A 22,833-nucleotide genomic window follows, 5' to 3' on the forward strand; every position below is an offset into this window, starting at 1 on the left:
AGGTGTGGCTATTAAATAACGAGATTGATGCTGCTACAGAAAAACTATGCATGCGCCAAATCCTAACGACCGACATCTGTGCAGCGTAAAGCCCTCTCTTTCGATTACAGCGTCTCACGTGGTTGTAGAGAATCTGTCTGACCGGAAACGTCGTTTGTGTAAGAGGTGTTAGTTTCGTTTTACCGAAAACATGATACTACTCTTGTAGTAGAGCAATGAATTATCGTGAAATTTTACATGAAACTTGGTAAAACCGCTACTGAAACTTATCTTTTATTAAAAGAAGTTTATGGCGATGAATGTTTATCACGTGCGTGAGTTTTTGAGTGGTTCTAGCGTTTCCCCAAGATGGCCGAGAAGACGTCGGAGATGATGACCCTTCCACGTCCAAAACAGATGAAAATATCGATTATAATTAATCAACATTACTACCGTGAGGTGCTTGCTCAACTTCGTGAAAGAGTAAGGAAAAAAACGACCCGATTTGTGGCAGAACGAGTCATGGGTGGGTGGGTTCTCCATCAAGACAACGCGCCGGCTCACACTGCATTGTCTGTCGTTTCTAGCCAAGTAAAACATCCCAGTTTTAGGCCATCCGCTTTATTCGCCTGACCTGGCCGCCCCATGGGACTTTTATCTGTTCCTCTAAAGTCAAATCTGCATTAAAAGGAACACAATTTCAGTCCGTTGAAGCTGTAAATTCGCATGGAGCGTTGTAGGGATAGGTGAGGGGGTGTATATTGAAGGTGATAATAACTAAATATGTATAAATTTAAAATAAATTTTTTTATAGCAATAGTCTCGTTATTTAATAGCCACACCTCTGTAGTTTACAAAGTATTGCTCCATCATTCAAGTAAAAGTTTCATCATTAAAAAACCTCCAATTTTTTCTGGACCTTTTTATATTTCTTGTAAAAACAAAACTTCAACTTAGAAGAAACTTCGTCAAGTCAACCTTAATTTCCTGTATTTAATCTCTAAAGATTAAAATTTATACAGTAACTAATTGTGTTAAAACATTCAAGATTAACGTTGTATTTGTCTATAGTAAGATAGCTAAAATTAAACAATGCCACAACTTACGGACCAGCTCACGTCGAACAAAAAAGGGATTCTAATCTAATCGCTACATAAATGCTCAGCAGAAGCGGTTAGTTAATCATTTAAGGATTGCAGTAGTACAGAACCAAAGAAAGATTACCGACAAAAAAAAAATTCAAAGACAAGACCTTCCATCCACTTAAAAAACATCCTAACTTATTCTTATAAAAAATTAACTGCCACAAAATGCTCAGCCCACGTACAATGAAAACAGATCTCAACATTTGGAGTACAGGATGAAAGCCAGCATGAAAAAGACATGAATAACAGAAAAGGAAATGGTGATTTAGCATTCCACGTTACATTATTCCACCATAGGTTCAACACCAAAGCTCGAAACTTTTGGTTTAAGGACAAAAAAAAAGAACAAAAACAAAAGCAATGTGTGATACATTAAATATTACATTAAATTACAGGGCAGACATTATAAGCTATGTCCAAATATAAACTCTGCACAATGATAACTTAATAAAAAAGATAATGTTTTATTATATTTAAAATAATTTTATGTTTATAAATAAGAGGAAATAGAATATGAAACAATTTTAAAAATGTTCGCGTTTGTAATATTATACATAATAATTTTCTTGTTCTCACAAATTAAATGTTTGTTGACAACATTATCAGACATATGTAGGATGTATATACAATATTAAATGTATATTATTATAGGTAGGAATAAGGTAACATCCTTGTGTTCATATTAGTTGCTGACATATCCTGTTATATTGTACGTATATATCTCGGTATTTACATAATGCATGTTTACTTGTTAGTACATGCAATAATGTGCACTAAACTATTGAATGAACTTGTCGATTATAAAACAAATATTTGCTGTTATTTGGTCGGCCAAATGAAAGTAGTTTTATTCTATTTATTCATCTATTTATTTTATTTGTTTCCTTTTCAGGATTCTTCGTTCCGCTACTGTCGTTCTACTTCACCCAGGTGTTTCTTCAACTTGATTAAAGTTTATTAATTTTTAAGACACAGTCATAAGTCCTTAAGTTCATTGTAACCATCACGTTGTCAAATAAATCATGGTTTACGCCTTTACAGTGTTACATTTGTGCTGATGGAAACAAAAATGTTTTAGATTAGTAAAATTCTTTTTATGTGTTGTTAATTCCGAAAATGCACGTTCAAAGTTCGTTCTTAGTCATTATTCTAAACTTGATATGATTTATTAAACTTGAAACTAAAATTAAACCCTTGTTTGTAGCACATCTAAAAATCGGTTCACACTAGAAGTGACTGAATAGATTCATGGTAACAGCACACTCCGCTTACAGTACCATTCGAGTCCAGATCACTCTAGATGTGACTGAATAAGTTCAAGGTAAAAATAAGCTCATGCTTAAGGCAGATGGAAGGCCAGTTCACCCTAGAGTTACCCGATGCACTCAAATGTCAGCTTCGAATAAAATAAAACAGTATTAACTAGTGTTATTCGCATCAGAAGGTACAAGCTCAGATTCGCAGAACTTAGCAACAACCTGTGTACACTCTGACGTTCTGAGCTTGGACTTTTGGCGTTTCTTTTACTTGGCTTGAATATGGGCTAAGCGTGATTGTAGCTCTAGTGAGTGAATCTGCTAACGTTAACATGCACTGACATAATTCCAAGCCCCTGTTGTTGGGGGACTTAGAGAACGAACTGGCTATCCCATCTTCGTCTAATACACATCATCTTCTGGCTAATACACACGTGCGTTTTACAACCGCCCCATGCTCATGATCATTGCTACATTATGCAGTTATTTAGCAGTTAGGACTTAAGAAAGCGTACAGTTTCATCTAATGATGCTTTAACTATTAAATGATAAATTTTAATCTGACAAATTGCAAAAAAACTAACACAAACGATTAAATTCATTAACGATAAAATTAAAATGACATATTTTTGATAAATCTAACAATGGTTAAGTGTTAGACCCAGGGCAGAGCTTTAATATGTTTCAGGCTGAAGAAGCCAGAAATGAGATGGCGCCAGCTACTCTCTTGTCTCTTTATAAAGAAAATTATACTGAATTTTTCAAGGATATTAATTGAAGTTGGAATCGACTAAGAAACATAGTGGCACTGACTAACGTGACTGGCCTCTAACTCTGTTAAACGTTAAGATAATTAGGATCTCGGAGGCACAGTATGAACAGTGTAGACACATTACCTCGGAAAATACTGAAGAATTAAAAAACTTAAGATTCGGAAAGATGATTTTATAAACTTGTCTTTACCGGATTTGAAATAAACTTGCTCAACAAACTAAAAAGGAGGTTCATGTATTTGTCTCCCTTTTATATGATTAAATATTGTGCGCCAAATTGTTTTACACTTATTTGATAAAATATCATTAAAGTTGGTCTTTATTTATTACAGGTAGATCAATCCAACGGGACTCAGGTGATGTTGGAAAGTTTAGGATTAGGATTGTCTGGGAAAGTCACGTGTGAAGTAACCACAGACACGGTCATACCAGAGACTACATCGCTCAGTGCTCAACTTGTCGTCGTAGGTCAGTTTTTTTCCATGATTTTCACCAATTTATTGTGGTTTTTCTAGTTTTTAGAACACTAGTTAGCGTGATTTAAATAAATATTTCATATTTAGAATATGTTTTAAGATGCAGAAGTTTTGTGAAGTTAAGGAGAATCAAAGGCAATTTCATTTTTAAAGGATTTTTTGTTTTCAGTTATATATAATTATTACATGTATTTTAATATTATAAAATTCAGTGATTATTGTATTTATCCTTTTTTTTTATTTGAGGTATTTTTTAAAATTTTATTTATTTTTGTTTTTATTGAATTTAAGACAAAATCTGAGATTATTGGCGGCCGAAGCATTTTTCAGTAAGCGTAGACACAATAATTGAGCATTAATAGAGCAGTAAGCTGTAAGAAGGAAGAGAAAATCTAAGGGAATTTGTTTGGAATTCTGAAGAATCAAAATCTTTAAATTTTATTTGATTCGGAGAGTCAAAGATAACAGTTGGATTCTCTCCAATTTGTGGATCACCAAAGGGAGAATCCAAGTACTGTACTGATCACCGTGCTAATCCTATTCCAATTATTTTAATTTTAACCAAACTGGGGCTGTATTATTTATTTCATTACTGTACTTACTGTACTCATACTTATTTATTCTTTAGTGATATTACTTCTAGGGTCTAAATATAACTGGCGCTTTAAGCCTGTTTTGTTCCATCTTAATGCCAAGATTTGCCCAAAATTGCTTCATTGTACATTTCATTTCATTTCATCAACTCTTCAGGTTGATTCGCCTTCCAATTTTTTTCTTTATAATGAATTGGAAATGCTTGAATTTAATGGAAGATGCTTCTAGTCAACCTAAAACATTTTGATTGGTTGTTGTTTCGGCAAGCTTTGGATCGAGAAAAAAAATATGCATTATTGCAGTTACTATAAGATTTCAGTAGCTTCAGTTATTTTAAGGTTAATAGTAATTTTGTGCTTAATCGTAGTTTTTCTTGTACAGTGGAACCTCGCATAACGAGCACCTCTCTTAACGAGTAATTCGCATAACGAGTAAAACAAATTGATTCTTATAGCGAGCGATGTTTCGCATAACGATAGTTTTCCAATGACATTTCGCTGACTGCGCAGTTTTCGCTGACTCATCGAAAACTGCGCATTCTTCGATTAGTCATTCCTGTTTACGCATATGCGTTTCATATTCTCCACGTATCTAATGCATTGATACAGTCGAAACCGAACTTCACCGAATGAGTGGTGTATAGGGGAAGTCCATATAATGATATTTGTGTTTAAATATTATTGTGTTTATTTTGTTATCCCTCTAACAAAATGGCTTCGAAAAGAATTAAAATAACGTTAGAATTGAAACGTAAAATCATTGAGAAACGAGAAAATGGTGTAAGTGTGGCTGATCTAGCAATTATCCCCTTTTATTTTAATTTATATAAAAAAATTGTTTCGCTTAACGAGTATTTCGCGTAACGAGTAAGGTTCTGGAACGAATTATGCTCGTTAAGCGAGGTTCGACTGTATAACCTTTTACTGTTCTTAAATTGTTTTACTGCTAATAGAATCAAATGGTCTGCGCAAAGGATAAACTGGAATAGTAACTTCTTCAGTTAATACATATGATTGAAGATGAAAAGACTCCTTCGTTCCTATACCACAGAATCAAAATCAAATCTTGATCAAAATATGGCCTGTTTTACATTAAAAAAGAAACAAAAACAAAATAAAACAATTGTGTTTCAACAATATACCAGACAAATAATTTTCTGTGAGTTTTTCTTCATTGTTTTTTGTACTCTTTGAATATAGTTCTACTCACTGTACATTATTTGGTTAGCAATCTCTCTTTAAATTAGTTTGAAAAGCTAACATTATTTAAGGAAAAAATAATTAAATAAAATGTAAAATGAAATTAAACGGTTTAAAAATTACTTTAAACCATCTGTGAAATCGTTTGTACTCTCTTTTAAAGTCTTTAGTTATAAAAACCTCTTTATGGTTTAATCAAAGGGTATCTAGATTTTATTTTTGTAAGGAAAAACTCCTAATTAAATATCTGAACAACAGCTTTATCTATATATGTATATATATTTGTCTTTAGGTGGCTATCTAACAAAATTTAATTATACAACCTTCTGTCACAAAGCCAAGCAATTGTGCCTTTAATAACGTGACGAGTAAATGCGGTGATACGCTGATTGTTTTTAGAGATAATGAATAATTAATGGGAGAAGTAAGGGCTCCTCTTGCTAATCTCTTTGGCTAGTAATTTCATGCTTTTATTTGTTTTTAAGTGATTACAATTATGCTGTTTTTGAATTCCAATTTTTTTTTACTCTTGCAAGCTTCGTTCGATTAAAACCTCTTGTAAATTTTTCCTCGTTCAAAAGACATTAGCGAAAACAACAATAGATTATTTTATTACAAACAAAATGACTTAAAATTACATTTGCTCAAAACAAATTTGCAAATAATAATGTTTTAAATGAAATACTGGCACTTATTCATGAATCCAGATCTTCAAATAGAATGCACAGCATTAACTATTCAGCCAACATATTATCATTTTAAGTATTAATTAAATAAGTTTGTTGAATAATATGTTTAATATAAAAATAAATTTTATCTGCCGAACTGAACATTTTTCTAAACTTAGAGGCTTAGTTTGTATCACTTTAATAAACTAAGCAGTCAGATTAAATTAAAATGCCCATTATAATACAATATTAACTGCATGGTATTGTATCAAAAAAGTTCACTCATTAAAACTTTAAGAAGTTGGCAGATGGAGTTTATTATTATTTCAAGAATTATAAAACATTAAAATAATAATAATAAAAGTACTAGTAGAAAGTTGAACTATACTGAATAATTACAGAAGTTCCACCTCATACCGGATTGTTACAGAGATTAGTTATGAAAAACTCTTGTAACTATACAAGAAATTGTGGAAATAGATTTAAAATAAATGAGAAGCTAGAGACTTTAGAAACATATTATTATTTAATAATGACACGTAGAGAGTTTTAAGAAATACACAACTTTTAAACTTTTATAAATTAATTAATAAAATTATGTGAGATATGAATGGAATTAAACTAGCCTTAAATACAGTCCCACCTTCACTCAATAGAACCTTGGTTAGAAAACTGGCGTATAAAAATTAACCCAACTAAATCTAAATACATAGTCTTCACACTCAAACGTCAAACTCCACCACCTGTCTTCTTACATCATACACCTATCCCACCAGCCGACCATGTGCGGTACCTTGGAATGTACCTAGACAAGAGACTTACCTGGAACCCCCATACGAGACTTAAACGTACCGAACTAAACAAACGATACAAACTTCTAGCCAGGCTACTCGACAAACGCTCAAAACTCTCACTACAGAACAAACGATGACTCTATACAGCCCTTCTCACACCAATATGGACTTACGGACTCGAACTTTACGGTACAGCTAAAAAATCCAACCTCAATAGACTACAAACACTGCAATCCAAAATTCTCCGCCGCATACTAGACGCTCCATTCTATGTAAGCAACCACACTATACATACAGATCTCCAAATTCCACTTATCTCCGAACTTGCCAAAATTCGATACAAAAATTTTCACCAAAAACTCTCACTGCATCCCAACCCTTTAGCTGCAAACCTGTCTACAACTACGCTACCCTCCAATCCTCGAAGACGGCTGAGGCGCCGTTGGCCCCGTGACCAACTGGGTGACTAACGGCGGCCATCAATGGATGACCGTCATTCACGTCTGCCACGCTATTCACATACATTCATCGCATTTACCTATTGTACCTGTAGGTACAGGTGTAAATTTCATTAAAAGGATAATAAAAAAAAAAAAAAAAAATAGATAATATACCTAAATAAAGATTTTACTAAATAAATCTGTACATATTATCATTTTTTAGTTTGTTAAGTTATTTTTGTTAGAATTATTGCATAATTTTTTAAATTAACATTTAGACTAAGGTTAAATTCATCGGCTAGCTAAACAATTAGTTATTTGTGAGTTTTTTTGCGTATTATTTGAGTCATCAGGGATATAGTGTTTAATTCCATTTTAAAATAAATTAAAACTTTTCATAAACCGGTGCAAGAATGGGTGCTGAAGTATTGAGTACTTCTAGGACAAATCTCTGATAAGATAGATGGATTTAAGAAGCCCTTTTTTTGGTAGTTGGTCTGCATAGATAGGTTGAAAACTTACTTCTAATTCCTCCCACAGAAAACAAATGTTCAAGTCCTTCTTGAATACAACATTTCTGGTTTTCTTATCTAGTTAGAAAAGACTGGGTTGTCAGAATTTCTGACAATGAAGAAGCACTCCACATGCAACTGGCAATGGGATAAACAATCATTATTCAGATTCACGTATACAACCAACTTTCATACTCCACTGCTGTGCCTTATTAATTGTCCATGGAGGTAGCATACCTTTTCCAAAAAATGAAAACGTTTAAATAGAAAGTTTGATGAATTAGAGGAATTCAGGTTATGAAAACGGTTTTTCTCCTGTCTGTTCCTGGGGAAATCGTGATGACCAGTACGGTTTGTGAACGAACAGTATAATCGAAGTACCAACCTTGAGGTAGAGGACATGTGAGATGGTACTCCTAGTGAGTTGAGAGAATCCAAAAACTCTTAAGCAAGTAAATGAATAAACTTTACCTTTCTAAGTGTGCAGTTTCAAAAAAGTTGTAATAATAATAATGCGTTTATTTAAATACTCTTTTTTTTTACAAATTACAGAAATTTCATTAACCTCCCAAACACTTGAGCACGGACTCCGTCCATCTGCTAGGGAAGTGTTGTACATTAATTAGTAATAACAATAAATAGTGATTACCAACCAAAAGAAAAATAAAAACTAAAGAATAGATAAATCCAGTCTGGCAAACAGAAATAATTAAAATAATGATACAAATATTTTCTACTTTTATAAATGAAACAAAACAACTTCTGAAATAAATATTTACAACCACACAATCTCACTCAAATACGTACAAAACACCCTTACAAATACCACACCACGCACAATCTTAAGGCTATACATAATAACATACATAAATTAATTTCAGTTACACCTAAGATAATTCTTTCCTTAAATTATAAATTAAATTCATCTACCAAAAACTGTCGGTACTTTATTGCCTGTAAGTGATAATAATAAAACTTCTTCCAATGTTTACCATTTAAAATTTAGATTACCTCCTCTTTTTTTAATAAATGCTTGCCTAACCATCAAATCCGGAATTCCCGCAGAATGGGAGGCACTTCCCCTATATAATGAATATTATAAACAGTTCTAATATTTGTGTCGATGTCATTTTAGCAATTATATCGCGATTGCGGGTTTAAGTTTTCAAAAACCTTTTTTTTTTTAATCATTTATTGAAATTTGCGACTGCAACGGTTGTTGCAACAAGCAAATGTGGTGTAATATCATGTCTTGAATGTAGATTGAAGAAGGCACCCAGTGGCGACACTCCATTAACGTGAATAGATCACTATACTGTTATGAGGAGAGTAGATCGCGGGGCCACTTCCTCTTCAATCTCCTTAGAGGATTACCTGGTAATGTTCTATGAGAGGGTTAGGTTGAGCTGCGGTAGAGGAATACAAATTTTAAGAAACCAGTTTTAGCAAGATCTGTAATGAAAGGGATTTTGAGGTCATTATGGATGGTGAGGTTAGATACATAGAATGGAGCGTTAAGAAGTTTTCTTAGTATTTTTGACTGTAATTTCTGGAGGTGTAGTGAGTTAGAACGCTAAGTCGATCTCCATACTTCGATACCGTATGACCAAATAGGTCGCAGTAACAACAGGTATAAGAGTTTTTTGTTTTGTAAGTTGAGTTTAGATCTTTTGTCAAGTAGTCTGGCGAGAAGTTTTGTAGCATTGGGTTAGTTTCTTGTCTTTTCAGTCTAGTATGGGGATTCCATGTCAACCGTTTGTCTAGGTACAGTCGAAAGTAGCGTACATTGTCCACAGTTGGTATAGGAGTTTGGTTCAAGATGATGGGAGGTAGGATTTTACGTCTTAGAGTAAATACTATATATTTTGATTTCGTAACGTTAGTTTTGATCTTCCGTTTGAAAAGCTAGTCCTGTAAGTGGTTGACGTGCGTTTGAAGAGTTCGTGTAGCGATAAGAGGATCGGAATGAGGAGATAAGATAGCAGTATCGTCAGTGAAGGTGGAGAGAATGGTATTTGGGTGTTGAGGTTTGACCGTATGTTGGGGTATGAGGTTTCCAAAACCTAAGATCAAATTCAAAACTTCTTAGCGAGTCACCTACCTGAAATAAACTATCTGAAACAAAAACGAAAGTTGAAAATGTGGTTAAATCTGTAGTATAGATCAATATCCTTGATTTTCCTCGTTTTAGCAAGCATGTTCATTGTACAAGCATGTTCATGTACATACATTGTATACTCGTATACCTGACCAGTTTCGGCCTTCATCCATTATTAAAGGTAAATGAATTAGTTTAGTGTGGAAATGTTGACTTCTCTTATATTTCCGCCTTGCACTTGTCAACAAATTATTGTGCAATTTTCTAGAATCCATTTTCTAGCCTATTAGGGATCAGATTTTTTAAAAAACTATTACTTTCTGTAGAAAAACATCAATTTTAAATTTTGCGTTTATGTCATGGTTTTTGCAGTTTGAAATATTATTTTCAAAAAAACCTGTTCTTTGCGAACCCAGTTGCACCTATCGACCTCCAGTGAAATCTATCTCTTATCCCTTATTAATAATGTTTTTTAAAATTATTATTATTATTAATGCCTGGAGTATTTCAAGTCAATTACCTAGTGTAAGTCCAAGTTTTGGTAGGTAATTATGGTCCTTTTAAGGAAAGATGGAATGAGGTTCTTATCTCAGCGTACATGTTAGGAGAGTTAACGGATTAGAGTTTGTTGTGCCTCTTGATTTCGACTGTGATTAATCACATGGAATCTCCCTCTCTATCATTACCGATCGACCTCGCCAATCTCAGAGATCCTTCTTCAAACTAAGACACTAGATTACCGCTTCTCGTACATCTCACTTGCTCTAACTAACACACTTGGACACATTTAAACTTCAGATTTAACTCATACCTATTTTCCCCATTCTGCAGACTATCCCTTTTAGTCCAGAGTAAGCAGGTGGAAAATAGGACCAAGCTTTTGCTGAAGGAGTAACCAGTTTGATACTTTAGCTGTCTTGCATCTCCTGTGTTAAAGCTAACCAACTATAACTTAGGGTTTGTATAGCTTAAAGCTTTGTAAGGTCCAGTACGTACTGAGAGCCCTCTAGGGAGTGTGGCACTTAATTAAAGGGCTTCTTTACCACCTCCTCACTGCATCCTTGCTTTTCATTTTAGCTCCTTCATTCAACAACTAGTCCTATGTTGAAATATTACAGAGAATGTTCAACAGTTAACTATTTAGCCTAGCTAGTAAAAGTTTTCTAGCGATGTAATAGTTGAAAGCCAACCGAGTTGCCACCTACTGCCAGTATTTACAATAATTAGTGACAACAATCTTACTTTATATTTGCTCTTACTAACAGATTATTGTGTAACCAATGTGACATTAGCGAACGCATAACAATACCGCACTAAAATTCATATTTTTTTGATATTTATTCAGCTGTGGCTTACAGGCAAAAATATCAGTTCCAGGCAACCTATAAAAATGTTGTATTTCTGGTTAAACCATAAGAAAATGTTCAGCGCGCAAATGTGACACCAAAAATATCTGTACCATTCAATTGTTCATTGTGTAAATAGTGCTTTTTAGTCGTATTTCCTCCATTGTAGCAAGCTATTATTACAAGACATTCTTGCTACAGATGATCCAATTGTGTAAGACAATTGGTTGTGTAATTAACTGATTGAAACTTCGCTTCCAATTTGTTTAATTAATATGCATTGTCAATTCTGTTTTATCAAGAGTACTGAATTGTAAATTCTAGAGTTAGTATCATTTGTGAAGTGTTACTTGTTTACATCCTTGTTCGAAAGTATACTTAAATGTTTTGTACATTTTATTCTGGTTCTTTAATATCTATTCGCTTTACTCCATTAGTTTATCTTTAAGTCAATGTTTAATTTGTCACTTTTCTACAAGTCTTTAATTGCTTTAATTGTTTGACTTTGTCTTTTTTTTTCGCTTTCATGAGTAATGATATTTATTTTTGGAATCTTTTAAAAAAAGGCTGCTTCTCTCTAAGTGTTGTTATTCTTCTAAAAATGTTCCACATTAGAAGTGTTCAGCTGTTGTTTATCATTGTTATATTATTTTGAAAGATTTACTTTATTATTGCTCTCTAGAGTTAATAATTTTAATGTCTTGACTCTCTGAATTGCATTCATAGAATCCAAGGAATTTGGATACAGCTTCTAAACCATTATTTGATTTTCTTATTCTCCTATACCAACTGTGGACAAAGTACGCTACCTTGGACTTCACCTAGAAGCAAACGGTTGACATGGAATCCCCATACTAGACTGAAAAGACTAGAAACTAACCAACACTACAAACTTCTCGCCAGACTACTTGACAAACGATCTAAACTCAACCAACATAACAAAAGACTCTTATATCTACTGTTACTGCGACCTATTTGGTCATACGGCATTGAGGTATGGGGATCGACTAAACGTTCCAATTCTCTGCGCGTCCAGACTTTACAGTCCAAAAATACTAAGAAAACTTCTAACGCTCCGTTCTATGTACCTAACCTCACTATCCATAATGACCTCAAAATTCCTTTCCTTACAGATCTTGCTAACACTCGTTTCTTAAAATTGCATTCCTTTACAGCAGCTCATCCTAACCCTCTCATAGAACACCTATCTTCTTCCACATTACCAGGTGATCCACCAAGGAGATTGAAGAGAAGATGGCCCCGCGATCTACTCTCCTCATAACAGTATAGTGATCTGATCACGTTAATGGAGTGTCACCACTGGGTGCCTTCTCCAATCTTCTTTCCAAGACATTAGATTACATCACATTTGCTTGTTGCAACAACCACCTAGGTCATCTACAGTGAATCAGAATGCCGAAAACATTGTTCATTTTATCTACATTAAATTGTCGTTGCTGCCGTTTTAGTGCCAATTAAACAGATGAACCAGCATACATCTTTTTCTTCTCATTCAAATTTGTGGTTCGTGACTGGCGTCACATATAGCATAGGAACGGAGCTTTTACAGTTGTGTAATTAAATTATTTGTTTTACTTTCTTTGCGAATTCCACGATAGAGATGAGTGTAATCAACAATCTGAATAACAAATCTTTTGCTTTGTCAGCGTATTGGAAGGATTCAAAAATTTGTTCTGTTATACTTTTATCAGGTTATCAGGTAGTTAATTGGAAAATACCACAGCAAACTCAATGAATTGGGCAAAATCTCCTCCTTCATGGGGCCTGAACCCTTTTTTGGGTTAGGTTGTGGGGATGTGTTATAGGTTATGTGGGTTTTCTTTGTGAGCTATTTGGAAGAGAGGTATGCTCTAGACCAGCCTTCCTGATCTGGACAGATTTGTGGCGTGTCTCGGCCTGAATAAAGATAAATTCCATTAGCTGGTAGATTAACTGGTAAAAACATTACTCTACTGAAAGCAATAGTGAACTTAGATCACAAAAAAACAAAATCAGTCTATTTTAAAACAGAGATTTGATTAATTTTAACGCCTGCACTGACACTTTAAAATCAATTTACTCTTAAAGATGAGCTGGTAGAAAGATATCAACAGCAAAGAAACAGCATTGGAACTCTTAAGTTAAAGAAAATAAAGTACTTACAGTGGAAGAAAATAACATTCACCAGTGCGCTCGCTCGAGGGTTGAAAGTTAAGGATGCCAATTTTTAAAAAGTAGATACATAAATTTGTGACAGGAAGAAGGAATATAATCAATCGAATTCGATCTACTAATAACAGTCGTTGACTCTCACGAGATATAAATTTGAACGATAAAAGTTTTTTTTAAAAAAAGTAAAGAATATATATATACCTGTGTGGTAAAGTGAAAGGAAAAGGACGAGCAAGAGGAAAAAAGGTTGGTAGTTACCTTATCTTAGGGCCATTATGTGGCAAATAGCAGCGTATCTAAACGCTATTGAAGCTTTATTTAAAGCTCAGTTCCCTATTGATATGTAATAAATATCAGATTTATTTGTTTACTCCTAGTGTCTCTACATTTTGTCCTTTGGTAGTTCGATTTTCATTTTATTTTGACATACTTAAATCATTACAAGGTAATTCAATAAAATGACAATTATTGTGATAACATAACAATAATTAAGGTAACCTTTTCTTTCGCAAAGTAACCTCCTTTGTGTGGTGTTATAGTACTGGGCTGTCTCTTTATTTGAACATTCTTGATTGCACTGGTAGATCGGTAAGCTTGAGTGACTCCTGACTGTAATGCTTTCTAAGCACAATGACTTCCACGTAACCCAATGCTCATCTCCTATCTCGGTCTATCGCACTCTTGACGGAGTACTCCAAGATAGACTTCCAGTAATATTTGATTGTTGACTTCCTTGAACATCTTTCTACTTCAACTTTTTATCATCTGATGCTGCAGCCCTCATTTATACCCTCTCTACTAAACCACCTCACTTCTTTTCTTGTACTTTCCGGCAAGGATCATCTTCCAAATCGTCCAATCATAGACAAGTCTAAGTCTTACCATCAGAGGACATTTGTCTCTGATTAAAGCAAATTTTTCCACCTTCCGTTTTTAAAAACGGACTCGCAAATTTTTTTAACACCTTGCTTTTCCAAATCTATAGCATTTTTTTTTTCATTTTTTTAATTTCCTCTGGATAACTTCCAAGTTTTGTTAAAGTAAAGGACCATCAAAGTAAAAGTCTTTTAGATTATTATTACATGATTAATTCTGAAAGCTGAGACTTAATTCTTCTGTTTCAGAAGTTTTAATTCTCTGCTGCAAACCTATAAAAACTTTATATCCTCGTTTATGTCACTAATTCCTGACACTACCGATCCAAGATATCTCTAAACTAGTTACTTATTTAGAAGTTGTTATTCGAAATTTGAAGTTGATCTTGAACGAGGTATGTAGTACTCCAAGATGTTCATTTATTTTGTTGGTTTTTCCATTTTCTCTGCATCCCAGTACATCTTAAACCGACCAATATTGTCATTCATCTCATACCAATTCCACACGCACCAATTGCTCCTTGCACAACTTCGCCGTTCCATTTAACCATAGATTACAACTGGATAAGTGAGTACTCGTAATTCTCGCATCAAGCAACGCTTCAGACCTCTTGATTACTACTTGACAGTGCTGCAAATAGTTTACAACTTATTCTATTGAAAGAAAGCTTTTGACGTAAATACGTCTTTAAATTTGCTATCATATGGAGGCAATCCAAAAAACCTAATGATATCAAAATCGGGGGATACAGTTTAGCATTATAGTTTCGAATCTATCGTCTACATCCAAAATTAAATTAGACCACTAGATAGCTAAAGGATCAAAGAATTCATTACGATAAGCGAGGACTGTGACGCATCGCGCGCGGTGGAGTGGGAAGCGCCGCCATTTTCAGATCATTTTGCTGCGCATCGAGATTTGCAATTAGTATAACTTTTGACTCGGAGTAGCTACGATGTTCGTTTAAGTTTTAATCGTCAGCTGTCGTCACAATCTATCGATTGCATATAAAACATTAGTGTAAAATAGTGACAGTAAATATAATAAGGTGTTAGAATAAAAAAATATTATCCAAAATATATAATGTCGGACTATACGCGTCGAAAAGCCAAAACCAAATACAGAGATCGTATACGGTTGGAAAGGGCTTCTCAAGAACAATTGAATGGTAATAATAAAACACCATATGACCAAGTGAAGCTGTGCCGGGAACGTAAAAGAATGAATGCGACCGAGCGGATCAACGACGGTGTCAGCACACCTGCAGCTGTGGCGGTTGAAATTATGCAAGTGGATGATGAAATCTCTTCTACATCGACAACGGACTGTAATAGGCATAGATTGTGTTCTATCGTCGATTTGTTTCCTTGATTTCATCCTAAATACATAAATAAAAATATTTTATATACAAAATATAACCCGTTACGTAAACGTATTCACGTACAACACACGGCCGTGACCATGACGCAGCCACAGTTCTTTTTTCGAAGTTAAATAAAATATACAATAGATACACTTATTATTGTGCTTATTAGTTTCCAATCCTTTTTTTTGACTTTTCACAAAAAATTAAGATCCTGAAACTTAATCTGGGCCGGAATCTTGATTAATCCCCTACGATATTACCTTCCCATTGTTTTCTTTATTAGGTTTCTTATATTCTGCCATAATATACCTTCTCAACCACTTCTAACAAAGAAGTGAGTCACCCGATTTGAGCATTCTCTTAGAGCCTCTTTGTGTAATGATTAGTTTCCACATTTTTGCTCCCACAATTTGGGGCGATTTCCCTCTCCGTCCCTCATTCATCCCCTCTCTCTCTAGAGCATGTTCACTATTCTACCATTCTAATTTATGTTTACTTTAATTAATAGTGCTCACAGGTGTACTCTAGCAGAAGGTGCTACAAATCTCTATGTATACATTCAGCTTTGAACATTATGTGTGCTCCTGCCGGTATATTATAATAACATTTATGTGTAACCACATACCCCAGTTAAAGGTGTATGTGCTCTGTGAATTAACACACTCGCATTTATATATACATACATACTTACAATTTGTATAAATCAACATGATTGATAACTGTTTGGTACTAAATTCGATTGAAATTAACCATTACAATCTCAATTAATCAAGGTGTATAGAATCTATTGCTTCAATATTAAATTCCAACACATCAATTTGATTCTCTTCACTCATTTTGATTTTGATTGTTATTGCGGGAGCTACATCCTTTTATTGAGATCCTGGATAAGTTACTTACTTTTCCGACAGACTTCGCCATTAAATGGGACAGTCTTCTAGTTTTTAACTTACATCCAAGCATGTATCTGATGTCCAACTTCAATCAGAATAGGACATTCACCTCTTGATGGCTCAATTAATGTAATTTTACTTCACTTTTCACCCTTTTTACTATAATAGCATGCCTCACATATATTAGCCTACAAAAGTAACCTTACTACTTGCTGAGCTCCAAAAAAAACTGCTCATTTTTTCCAAGTTATAACTTCGACAAGTGGAGCTTAAATATTAGATTTTGAAAGGTATTAAAGTTTCTTGTTTTTGTCTTTCTTTAAGATCAGTATTCGTTTTTTTCCAGCCCTTGCAAACAATAATGTTTAATAAGCAAACGCAACCAAAAACCCAATAAATAAGATCCAAATTCTGAAAGAAACAATAAGAGATGGCAAGAAGAATAAGCACAAAGCAACCTTTAACAAATCCAACCACGGATACCACACACCGATATCAAGTGTATAATTGCAAAAGCAGCGCTACAAAAATGGCAGACAGATTAATGGTAATGAAGGGAGATTCTATAAAACTATGGCAGATCAGTTACCTAGACAATCATGGTTTAAGGGGAACTGCCACTAATAAATGGGTTGTTACTACAATAAGCAGGCTGAGAGCGAACCACGCGGTGTGCGGATCGTATCTTCACAGAATCTATTAAGAGATCCTAGCCTCTTTGCGTAGATTGCAATGAGGAGGAGGATTTCAAACATGTAATAATGATATGTCCACGTTATGTGGTAGAAAGGAAACGAATGTTTGACGATATATACAGGTATTTAGATGCACCATTTCGCTACGAAGACATTATATTCTCCACCAACATTTATGTGCTTAAGTCGAGAGCAGAGCTAGCAATGAAATATGAATGTATTTAAAAGCTATAGCCGAATTAGAATGAATGCAAGAAAATGATTAGAGAAGGATTACGTGATTTTAATTTATGTTAAGCTATAAGGATGGCAGGAGCACAGAGTGCTGCTCCATCCATTAGCAGTAGTTTATGTAAATAGTTGTATGTAATAGAGGGATGAATGTGTGAAGCGAATGTATTTATAAGTAAGAATGGAGAGTGAGTGATATTCTAGTGATAAGCACCTAGACGATGCTGGCTGAATGGCGAAAGCTAATGCCAAAAAAAAAAGGCAAAAAAAAAAATCCAAATCCAAAATGGCATGTTACTTTTCATTTAGAATCATAGAGTACGAATTTAGAAATTAATAAAAACATTTGTATGATTCAATTCATCTATTCAATCCAAACTAACAAAAATGAATCTTTAAAAATCGATCATAAAAAGAGCAGAACACTGATTAAATTTCAACGCGATTTTCAGGAGAAAAATTTCTCAGAAACAATTTAAGCCAGTTATTTCAGCACAGCTGAATATCTGCTGCATAAGAACCAATCTGGAATTAAATGGATTAGATCAAGTAGAATCTACAAGATGTAGGTTTCAGCAAATCCAACAGGATTAGGTTGTCCAAGATGAAGGGTTACTTAGTCATAGAAAGATTTACTCGCTGAAAAAATATATAATAGTACTAAAAGAATGCTTTTCCGTAATCAATGACGTTGTCCTCAATAAATATGGATTCATGAGCTGAAAGTGGCAAAACGGGAGAGCCAATGGTTCAAATTGTATATGGCTTTCTCTGAATTGCAGCTCCAGTTAAATATAAAAAGAAATTATTTTTAGAATAAGTTATAAAAATATTGATCTAAATAGCATTTCGAGTCTTAAACCAAATCATATGAGAATTTGTATGAACCAGCTCTACAAAGCTCCTAACTTTACATTCCGTTTGTGTTTGTGTTTTTACAGCCTTTTCTTTTACTGTCTCCTGGAATAGGATCAACCAGGGACACAATTTCGCTTGACAATTCTCTTTCAGTTGTACCTCTTAACTATTCATTTTTTTTTTTTTTTTGTTTTTCATGTTACAACTTTGACAATACTTAATTTTAAAGTACCAAGTTATGGGAAGAATGCTGTCAAGTATGTTGCAAAATAGTAAGTTAAACTAGTTAAAAATAAACTTTACTTACATTAGGGTTGCCAACTCTATAAAGTTCCAAAAAAAGGACACCCTAAAAAAATTATTAAGTATATTCAGGGCCGTCAATATACAACTGTGTTCAGCTTCGGGAGGCGATTCTGGGCATCATTTGCAACAAAAAATTCTATATAAACTATGGCACGATTCAGCTCCGTTTTATAGATATTTTTAATTTTATGTTTTTTTCAAGGTATTACTACTTTTTAGCAAAAAGTTGTCTATATTTCTCAAACTATTAAAGCTACAACAATAACAATAAGCTCAATAGAAAGAAGGTTAAATTTCCTTTTAAATAAGCTAATTTGTATTCCAAAATAATAATATTAAGTATTTCACTTTGTGGCCCAAACATAAGGAATAGCAAGTTTCTAATTTTTTCCAAAAACTTCGACTTCATTTTTCTCAAAAATATTATAAGTTTAAAACGTGCACTATTCATGAAAAACATCTACATACAAACACCTTTCGAAAGATATATACCATATATTTTAAAAATAGATGCAGAAATCTATGATTAATTGCAAAAAAGTGGGCCTCGAAACAGCGTCGGTGAAAGGAATTCACCTACCAAAAGAATATAATTGATCAGAAGCAACAAATCCAGTACCATTTTTTGCATTTTGTTCATCGTTACAATCAATAAATAACCTGTTGACCTATTCAGTTCAGTTAGAACAGAAAAACAACACGCCAAATGAAGAAGTCTCTCGGAAGTCAGAACTTAAATCATAAATACAATAAAATAAATTAGATTTGTGTGAACAATATCTGAAAAAAAAGGACAAAAGGCGTCCTTTCCTGATTTAAGAAAGGACAAGGACAACCAGGTGTTAATAAAGGACTGTCCTTTCCAAAAAAGGGCAGTTGACAACCTTAAACTTACATTGACACACTCGAAACATTAATAGAGACCATGCGCTGAATATATTTATTTATATTTACTCAGAGCAGTTTAAAATATGAATAAACTTGGAAACTAAATTATGTAATGTTGACATGATCTCAACATGTTCCTCGAGCTTGGAATTTGGTGGAAGATGAAGAAAAAAAGAAAGAGAACAATGTAAATATAAATTAAAATACCACATTTGTGGGGAATTGTCATAATCTACGTATATGCGACAGTTATTTACCCAGACTTCTTTTAAAACAAGTAAGCTGACACATACCAACAAGGTTTTCTTTTATTAATGTCGAAAAGGTTCAGTTTAAAATGGTTGCCTTTCTAGCTAGATAGGACTTTGTAATGTTAGGCATTAGTTTTCATTCTTGAGGTACACTAAAATGTTTCATGTACTAAATAATTAAGTGCAAAGTAAAATACCAGAAGAACTTCTTATTAATAAATTTAAAAAATGCTTTTAAGAAAAAAACCTTCTTCTTCTACTTCTTCTTTATTTTTTGTTTTACTTTTCTTTTTTTTTTCTTTGTTTAGAATACGGGAGAACATGATATCTTGTAAGTTTATGCCACTTATCTATTCACTTTGCTCATTCTGAGGTCACGTTTTTAACACGAAAATAATAAGTCAATATTTGGCTAATCTAAAGAATAGCTCCCCGGAGGTGTGGCCTGTTTATTTTTAGGGGGTGGGAAGTACAGCGCACCTACCGGTGAGATTTTAAACTACTTCCCGCCAATGAACTGTTTGGGATTGTGCGAATTTCGTAACTCTTATGTTTCGCGCGCATGCGCAGTACACTTACTGCATAGTAACTGCTTCCTGTTTAATGTATTAAAAGTTCCCGCGAGTGCCCTGTTTGTGACCTGAGGTGCCTTTTTTTTTTTTGTAACTTTATGAGTATGAGCGTTTTAAATTTGCAGTTTTTTTTTTTTTTAAATTAAAGCATGATTGTAGTGTGAGTGAGGATGGAGTAATGAATGTTATAAAATTTTGTTCGATTTTCTGGAGGGAGTTCGACAAGTATACCCTCCTCAGGAAAAGGACTCCACAGAATAAGGTAAGTTTCTTTTGTGTTGTTCTGTGTAATTATTGTAATGAATCTTGTGACACAAATTAAAAAATTGAGGGTGATTAGGTAGGTTAGGAGGGGGGTATGGGGGGGCGAAGCCCCCATTAAGAAAAAAATCAGGGGGTGTGGGGGCGAAGCCCCCAATTAAGAAATAAATAAATCAGGGGGTGTTTAAATAGAAATATCAATCCTAAATAAATAATTCGAAGTGATTCTGATTCGCTGTTACCATATAACCCGCTAGATTTAAGTGTAAATATAAAATAAAGAAATAGTTTTATATTTATATTTGAATATGGCGGGTTCTATAGTAACAGCGAATCAGAATCACTTCGAATTATTTATTTAGGATTGATATTTCTATTTAAACACCCCCTGATTTATTTATTTCTTAAACATTCATTACTCCATCCTCACTCACACTACAATCATGCTTTAATTTTAAAAAAACTGCAAATTTAAAACGCTCATGCTCATAAAGTTACAAAAAAAAGGCACCTCAGGTCACAAACAGGGCACTCGCGGGAACTATTAATACATTAAACAGGAAGCAGTTACTATGCAGTAAGTGTACTGCGCATGCGCGCGAAACATAAGAGTTACGAAATTCGCACAATCCGAAACAGTTCATTGGCGGGAAGTAGTTTAAAATCTCACCGGTAGGTGCGCTGTACTTCCCACCCCCTAAAAATAAACAGGCCACACCTCCGGGGAGCTATTCTTAAGATTTACCCAATATTTTTAACAAACAAGGAAGTTTTTAACACATTTCATCCAAATTATCTAGGGTTTCTTGTACTTACTTATAGCGAGAGTCTTCCATGATTATTTATCACAGTGGAGCTTCAAAATTTATTCCAGTAGTTTTCTAATTTTGAAATCGAAGGTATTTAACAATAAATCTTGTAGCTGAAATCTAGAGCTGAATGCGTTAGACAGAGTGATAATGGAGTAAATTAAATTAGGCCCAAGTTTGTGGTTTTAGTATAGTGAACATTCAGTAGTAATGGGCCCTTTCTAGTGTGGAATTGACTTTTGTAAAAAGCAACCAAAATTTTAGAAAATACAATTAGAATGTTAATGTTAAAATTGATTTTATTACACATTCTTTGGTCTAGTTCTGTTAAAATAAACTCGGTTTGTACCTATTGTTATGGTAACCATAGAAAAATCAATAAACTGTTCTTCAACTACGTAATTTTTTACAAATTATTTATTTAATTATTATAACTGTACAATATAATAAACAGAAAAATTCATGAGCTCTAACTAAATGCGCTCTTTAGGGAAACATTACCAATAATATAGACTCTTAAATTTTGAGGATGTTAGATTTAAAAGACTGGATACATTTTGGATTGGTTTGCTTGGTTGAACCCCGTACTTAAAGCAAATTAGTCGGCATTTTTATTTTCAATAAACAAAATGATTAACAATAATTTGCGACGATTTGTTTTAAGATTATGCATCGAGAAGATTCGTTAAATGTTAATGTTAAAAATTAATTTGTTGTCTAAACTGACAGAACATTTTAGTATCTTTTGATTCATGGATGGTAATACATTCGTTGAACCCCTTTACATTGATACTTTCGGCATACAATGTAGGCATGTCAGTTCCTTTAAGCTTGTCTTGAGTATTATTTAGTTTGTGAAATGCTCTGTCAGATTGTTAAGGATAATAAGACAGCTTTGTCTGTCGAATTACAATTGCCTCATCGTATTTTGTAATGGTTAGAAATACATTATATGACTTTGACAGCAACATTATGTGTTGTCTCAGTTGTGATTTTCTTTCAGATGATTCCTTAATTCACCTATTATTTCAATGTATTGTGTTTAAACGATTGCATGAGCATTATTTGGATAAATATACAAATACTGTGGTACTTCATGCCGACTTGTACCAAATAGTAAAATACTTAGTAGCATTGAAAGAAAAAGATTTGTGTTGAACGAACAATATAAGTATTTATGCGTTTATATTACATAATTATGATCAGTTCTGTTATTTTTCAAAGCAAAAATTTGGGGGGAAATAGTCAATAATTTATTTTGTATTTTACTAATTAATTTGAATATTGCATAAGCCATTTAATCATAGTTCTTTTCATGTGTTCGTTTCAATTCTTAGAGCACTCACCACATAGCGGTGAAGATTTGAGCAACAAA

General features: G+C 33.6%; 1 protein-coding gene and 1 long non-coding RNA gene across 7 annotated transcripts in view; one reads left to right on the forward strand and one right to left on the reverse strand.

Annotated features, from left to right (window-relative positions):
• The window catches only part of LOC141458565 (uncharacterized), a 714,168-nt gene that overhangs the window by 604,211 nt on the left and 87,124 nt on the right, over positions 1-22,833 (forward strand). For all 6 annotated transcript variants that reach the window (XM_074136741.1, XM_074136740.1, XM_074136739.1 and 3 more), the window contains exon 3: positions 3,486-3,621. In XM_074136741.1, coding sequence (XP_073992842.1) covers positions 3,486-3,621 — 136 coding nt within the window. The remainder of the gene's footprint in view (positions 1-3,485; positions 3,622-22,833) is intronic.
• LOC141458566 (uncharacterized) lies at positions 1,665-21,790 on the reverse strand. Its single transcript, XR_012461055.1, has 3 exons — positions 21,466-21,790; positions 4,232-4,456; positions 1,665-2,178 (listed from the first exon to the last, which is right to left on the reverse strand). It is a non-coding gene; the product is annotated as an uncharacterized lncRNA (long non-coding RNA).

This window comes from Rhodnius prolixus, unplaced genomic scaffold (assembly GCF_049639745.1).
Source record: "Rhodnius prolixus isolate KJV_2025 unplaced genomic scaffold, Rpr scaffold_5, whole genome shotgun sequence".
Classification (NCBI taxonomy): Eukaryota; Metazoa; Arthropoda; class Insecta; order Hemiptera; family Reduviidae; genus Rhodnius; species Rhodnius prolixus.